Here is a 6,929-nt window from a genome sequence, read left to right as displayed (position 1 = left end):
AAGTTTTAACAACTTCAATTAATAAATATTTATTTATTTTTTTTAAATTAAGAATCCATTAATTAATTAATCCAAATTTAAAAAATAAGAATTCATAACCACACCTTCGTCATTCTATATTTACTATATGTGAATTCAGTGAAACCAGTGAGTCTTTCCCCCTCCCCCGAACGTGAACTCGAACACCCTTCTCTCCCGGACTTGAACCCGAGCACCCTTCTCCCCCCCTCCCCCGAGACGGGAACCACGACAAAACTCTGGCCGCCCCACATATCCGGCCGTATATGCCACCTGAATTCACCCCAAACACCTGCCGCAACGCAACTGGAAGTAGCCCCCAACGCCATCCGTACCATCTCAGCCCGCGACGTGAGGCTATTCTCAACCCTGTTCATCAAGACCGCACTCACCTTCCTGTACTAAGCCCCATCTTTAATGGAGGCCACATCCCAAACCACGGACAAAAATTTCGCATCCCTGACTTCGTCGTCAATGGAAGATACAATTGGAGACACATCCACTTTAAAAGATACCTCCATTAAGAGACACATCCACAAAGACAGTCGAAGTAATAAACAAAGGACATACCCATTAAAAGACACTTCTAATAAAAGACACATCCAACAGACACATCCAATGCATGGAGCAGAGCACGGGAGGCACCGTCACGTTGTCGAGCGGAAAAGGGGACGCCACTTCAATGGAGCTGCAACCGAGACCTGCAGCAGTAGTGGTGCAATGGGATGACCTTCCGAGTCCCACAGTTGCTCGTAGATGAAACAGTGGGATGACGTTGACTAGGGTTGACGCCGGCGACAATGAGCTGTAGTAGTAGTGGTGCAATGGGGTGTCCTTCCGATATCTACGGTTGCTTGCGGATGGAAATGGGGCGGCACGACTGGGTTTGACGCTACGGAAGAAAACACATCTGAAGAAGAAGGGTGGGAGGCGTTGCCATTGAGGTTTGTGGGATGAGCCTCAGGTGCGATGGTGAAAGTTAGGATTAATCAGGTTTACTATAGGTAGTTGGGGTTAATTTAGGTTACTATGGTTAATTGAGGATGTTGCTTTTCTGATGAAATGGGTTCTGGGGTCCAACCCAATAGGAGTTGGCAGGAGTTGGCTATATCCCTCTTAGTTACCTAGCGAAGTTCTATTTTTATTTTTATTATTTTTTAGAAATTATAGAAAGAACTCAATTCAATTCTAATGTACCAATTTTGTAAAGTTTATATCAATCGTCATTGCTAAATTCTATAATTAAATTCAATTTTACACGGTTAATAATAAAGAAAAAAATTCACACTATCTAACAACAATATCAAAATTAACTCCTTACAAAAAGAAACAATAAAATCAACTTGGAAAGGCTATTTTTTATATGAAAATGATGTGTGTGTTACGTTAGGTTATGGAGGTTAGGGGGTAATACACTGTTGTGACGGCGCTATTTTTTTGAACTGACAGTAAAAAAATCGGATCGTCTGATTTCTTTGAGGGGAGAGAGAGGAACACAAATCGGACAGTCCGATTTATAAGGAGCAAGCAACGACAAACATTTTGCATGTAGAAATCGGACCCACCGATTTCATGCATATGACTTTTTTTAAATTTCCTTAGAACGCTAATTGGATGGTCCGATTTGAGTTCTGTAAGAAATTCAAACGGTAAAAAGGTAGTTGGACCGTTCGATTTGTTTGGTTATATATACATTAGCTTAGCCGAAGTCTCCACTTCTTCTTCATCTCTGAATTTTCAGCTTCTGAAACTCGTTTTTTCTGTTCTTCCTCTCCATTGTTTCAAAAAAAAAATACCAAGGTTGAGAGTGTTCAATGTGAGTATATTATCATGGATGATAGAGTTATGTTAAAAGTATATTATCATGGCCATATTTTTTTACAAACATATGAATGATTGAAATTTGTATGTGAGAATCCATTAGATATTGTTATTCCATTCACATTGTCATTTGAAGAACTAAAGGGTGATTTGTGAGAAAATGAAGTATCAAATATCTAGGAGAGTGTCATGTATTTTGTACTGATATCCTATATCTGTGTTTGGCGGGTTTGTTCAATTTCAAACCAAATATATAACCGATGAAGCGAGCATGCAAGAAATGTTTTCAGTATATATTGAAACTCGATCCCGAGTATCGTTCATCGAGCTGTATATTGAGTTCGAGCAATCTGAAGTAGACCAAGATGTTGAATTGTAAGATTATAATAGTGAAAGCAAGGAGGAGTTTGAAAGCAACTATGAGGTCATTGATCCGAGTGTAGACGAAGATCAGCTGACGACATTATGGAGGTAGATGTGGCGGATGTAGCAAATGCACTGACAAACCAGCATTCGTTTGAGGAGCCTACTTTCATGCACTCGTTGGACTTGGATGCCATGCATGCACCGGAATTTCCTCAATATATAAATGCAGGTATGTAATTTGCACATTTGTATGATAGATTTATATCATCCTCATCCTCATCCTCATCCTCATCCGGATAGTCTACTAGGTAGTCATCAGCCTCATTCTCAACTACTTTATTGCTCTCCTGAATTAGATCCATTGGAATACGCCGTGGGGTCCCGCTTTGTATGATCCCTCCCATGGCATAATCACTTTTACTCGAGTCAACAGATAGTCTACCTCTAGAATTTCCAGAGGAAGTGCAATGTTGAGGCCTCGAATCCAATGACCTCCTACTTGAAGCAATACTACTCGGATGCGCCCTCTGGTTGGTGAAAATGTCTCCGTAATTACTTGAAAGTGGGTGACCTTGCACCGGAGTCATGAAGCTAAGCAGCTGGCAAACGAAGCTTGATCCCCTGAGTCAAATTGTGGAACACTCCAATATTATTGATGTAATGGACTAATGGTGTAAAATAATCTGTGAAATGCGTGTGAGGAATATATGGTGTAAAATGCTCAGGATCTTGTTGTGCTTGTGTCTGTGAATGTGGTGGTGGCGGTGGCGATGGCGATGGCGGTGGTTGCTACTATTGATTATTCTGATTATGCACAAGATTGCCTTCCTGATTCTCTTAAAATACGATGTCTGACAAATGCAAGTGGGTCCCATATGTACTTCGATACCAATACATGTAAATTTTCAAAGGATGCCGTGAAGGCACCATGGGTTCAGCAAGAACATGATTATACCGATTCGTCCATTGCATCACCCAAAAAGTGACGGACCAATCTTGATTCTTAGGACCAGTCGGTACTTCGCCGTGTGCTTCACCTAGATCCCACTCCTGATGAGAACACCTTAGGACAAACCAAACCGTCTCACCATTCTATTGCATGCATGCCACTCAACGCATTCGAAAGATATTAACGGCACCATGGCACTCCAAATAATCGAATGTTGACGGATGTCAACGGGAATCACGTCTGCCTCAATACGATCAACACCATAAGCCTCCCAAACAAAATGGACATATTGAAAGTAAAAGAGAATTACACACCAAACAATAGTACAGTTAAATAAAAACAGATACTTATTTATTACAATATACTTGTCTTTCTTGCAGATTATCCAACGACCTCCTAAAGTAAGCAAGAGAATGAAATCTGTAAGGCCAATTAGCACGCTCCCAATTACGCCACCTGACATTAGACAATTCTTTAATTAACTTTTATTGTAAAAATTAAAATACAATGTGCTACACTTTTTCGAAGCAGATAGTAATTAATTTTACCTGTTTATAATTAGAAGGAGTCGAAGATTGTCGGGAATCGGCGCTAGAAATGGTAGACGGATCCAAGCCCAGGTAAACAAAAGTGTCAGTGGACCATCGATCTTCTTGCAGTCGACACGAGATGCCCTACACAATACTCTATACAAGTGTGCCAGGTATGCTGATCTCCAACTAAATTGTATCATCCCAGGAAAGTTACGGAGCAACGACAGAAACTTCCAGTGAACCGCTACTCCAGACTTGTCTCCATACAGAATGGTCCCAAATCATAACATTATGTGGTACTTTATGTACTTCTGAATGTGAATATCATCAATCAAGACTAAACGATCTTTCAATCTCCGAAACCAGGTCAACTTTACGAATCTTCTTCTACAATATGTCTTCCTAGGTGTAAGCACCAAACTAGTACAAGCATTCGACCTCTAAGGCCTCATAACTACTCAGGGTTGGTCCTATAACTGGAAGACCATTTGTTGGAAGACCAAGAATTATCGCCACATCCTCCAATGTCACAGCACACTCACCAACTGAAAAATAAAATGTGTGACTCTCAGAGTGTCATCTCTCGATTAGAGCATTGATACTGGCATTGGATGATAACAATATGGGAAACGTTATAAAAATCAGTCTCCCATAAATACCCCTCAACAATTTAGTTGTACAAATCCGAGGGCATTAAGTGGTCACATGTCAACATCCATAAACCCTATAAAACATAACCACATATCACATTAAACAAAGATAAGCATAATTAGTTAATAAGTAAAACTTAACAATATCACATTTTTATTATACATAACCAATATAATATAATTATATTAACAATTATATTATTAACTATTTGAAACATACTAAATCTATTTTATTAAAATTTAACATTTATATTTAATAAATTCTAACAATAATTAATAAATTTTAAATGAATCTAAAATATAAATCGAGTTATTATTATTAGATACCCTATAATATTATATATATACCAAATTTTTATAATAATTATAAATAATTTATTGAATTCATATTTTAAATTTAGTGTTACTAACATAATTCATTACTTGAATTACACTACCATAAATTATTATTAGGGTTAAGTACGATTTTGATCCCTAAGGTAGGGGCTGAAAATTTATTTCGTCCCCAACCTTTTTTTCGCTACAAATTGATTCCAAAGGTTTAACTAAGTTTTAAAATCGTCCTTCGAACGAAAATACCCTTCCCCCTTCTTCCCCAAAATCAACCAACGTCAACCAGAAACAGAACAGAAGCCTAAGCTGAACCAGAACCAACCACCACCACCACCATTATCATCATGGTCATCATCTTCATCATCAGAACTTCTCCAAAATCAACCAGAAGCAGAATAGAAACCCAAGCTGAACCAAAACCCACCACCACCACCACCATTATCATCATGGTCGTCATCATCATCATCAGAAGAACAATAATGGAATCATAAGAAGAAATATACGAAGAAGAACGACAACAACAATGATAATGGAATCATAAGAAGAATAACAAAACTCAAAATCCACCACCACCATCTCCACCCAGAACTCAGATAACTAGAACAATCAAAACTCAGAATCATCAACAAAATTCAAAACTAAAATTCTTCCTCTTTCATTAACAAAAATCATATGCAATTACAATAATAAAAAATTCTCAAATTCATCTTCAATTACAAAAACCAAAAATTCATAAATATAATTACCAAAATAAGCGACGAGACGAGGTGCGACGGCAAGGAGGAGGTGCGGCGAGACGAGGGCGACGGCGAGGCGATCATGACGGCGAAGGCGAGGCGATGACGTCGGCGAGGGCGAGGAGCAGCGACGTCCACCCTCACGGTGAGATCCAGCGGCGAGGACTGAACGACGAGGAGCAGGAGCGGCGGTGGCCTTTCTCCTTCCCCTTCCCCTTCCCCTTCCCTTCCCTTGCCTCTCTTCTCCCTAAACCAAAACCCAATCCCCTCCAGCGGATACCCTCCCCCTTTTCCTTAACTCGTGTTTCTTTTCTTTCTTTTTTTATTTTTTTAGTTAAGAGTATATCTATACCAATATATAAAGGCAATACTAGAGTTTGGTGTCCAATTTTTATAGACACCATTTGCCCTCAAATAATTCATTTTACAAATCAAATTTATGGATAAAATAGTAATAATACATTTTTGTTTATAATTAAAAAAAATCATTAACCCATTAAATAACTGCTGCAATCGTGAGAAAAATAAATAACTGCTCCACTTACAAATATTTCTCACTGTTGTCGATTCTTTTTTCTGCATCTTGCTGCTATCTTTTGGTTCTGACATGTATTTACTAAGAAAGGACACCTGCAAATCATCGTGAGAGAATTTGACAAGGAAGTTGATACAATTTCTATGCCAATTCCATTGCCAAATACAGGTACCTTTTGAGTAATAATAGACGTTATGAGTACTAATTTTTAATTTTTAAAAAAAAATTCAAAGGACAAGTACTCTTTATCTTATTCCATTTTTACATCTAAAGTTTGTATTTTTTTTGTATAATTATAGATCGAGCACTACTACTCAAATATATTCTATAGTATTAAAATTTATCTATAAATATATTCTATATTTATTAAAATTTATCAATATTTTTTTTGCATTGTTTGATACGTATTATCAAAGTCTATGTTTATTAATTGATACGTATTATTAAAGTCTATGTTTATAATTTTCTAAACTATCTAAACTATTAATTATGTAGAGTATTAAATTTGACATTTATTTATAAAGAGTACTAAAATTGACATTTACTAATTTTTTAAATTATTGTAAAAAGATTAATTAATTTAATATTATTCATCTGTCATATGATTGGCATATAAAAGATGTAAAAAAATTTATACTTACCAATGGTAGAATGAAAAATCTCTACGTATATTTTGTTAATTTTTTTCTTTATTTTTAATATGTTCTATATTAAAAAATATTATTTTTTATTAATTATTAGATTCACATATAACACAATAAATATAATAAATATAGTGAGATACAATAAATATAGTAAGATACGAACTTTGTTAATTGATTTTTTAAATAATCTGGCAACTTAAGATAAGAACTTTGTTAATTGATTTTGTTAATCTCTTTCTTATTTTTAATCTATTTTACATTGGATAATATTATTTTTTATTAATTATTAGATTGACATATAACATTTAAATGTGTTAAGATAAGAACTGTGTTATATATTTTT

At 36.2% G+C, this 6,929-nt stretch overlaps 1 protein-coding gene across 1 annotated transcript in view; it reads right to left on the bottom strand.

The window, feature by feature from the left end:
- The window catches only part of LOC107646213 (nicotinamidase 2-like), a 3,637-nt gene extending 3,207 nt beyond the window's left edge, over nt 1–430 (bottom strand). Inside the window, exon 1 of the mRNA XM_016350415.2 lies at nt 411–430. Within this exon, the coding sequence (XP_016205901.1) occupies nt 411–430 (20 nt within the window). The remainder of the gene's footprint in view (nt 1–410) is intronic.

This window comes from Arachis ipaensis, chromosome B06 (genome assembly GCF_000816755.2).
Source record: "Arachis ipaensis cultivar K30076 chromosome B06, Araip1.1, whole genome shotgun sequence".
NCBI lineage: Eukaryota > Viridiplantae > Streptophyta > Magnoliopsida > Fabales > Fabaceae > Arachis > Arachis ipaensis.
This window is presented reverse-complemented; position numbering and strand designations above follow the sequence as displayed.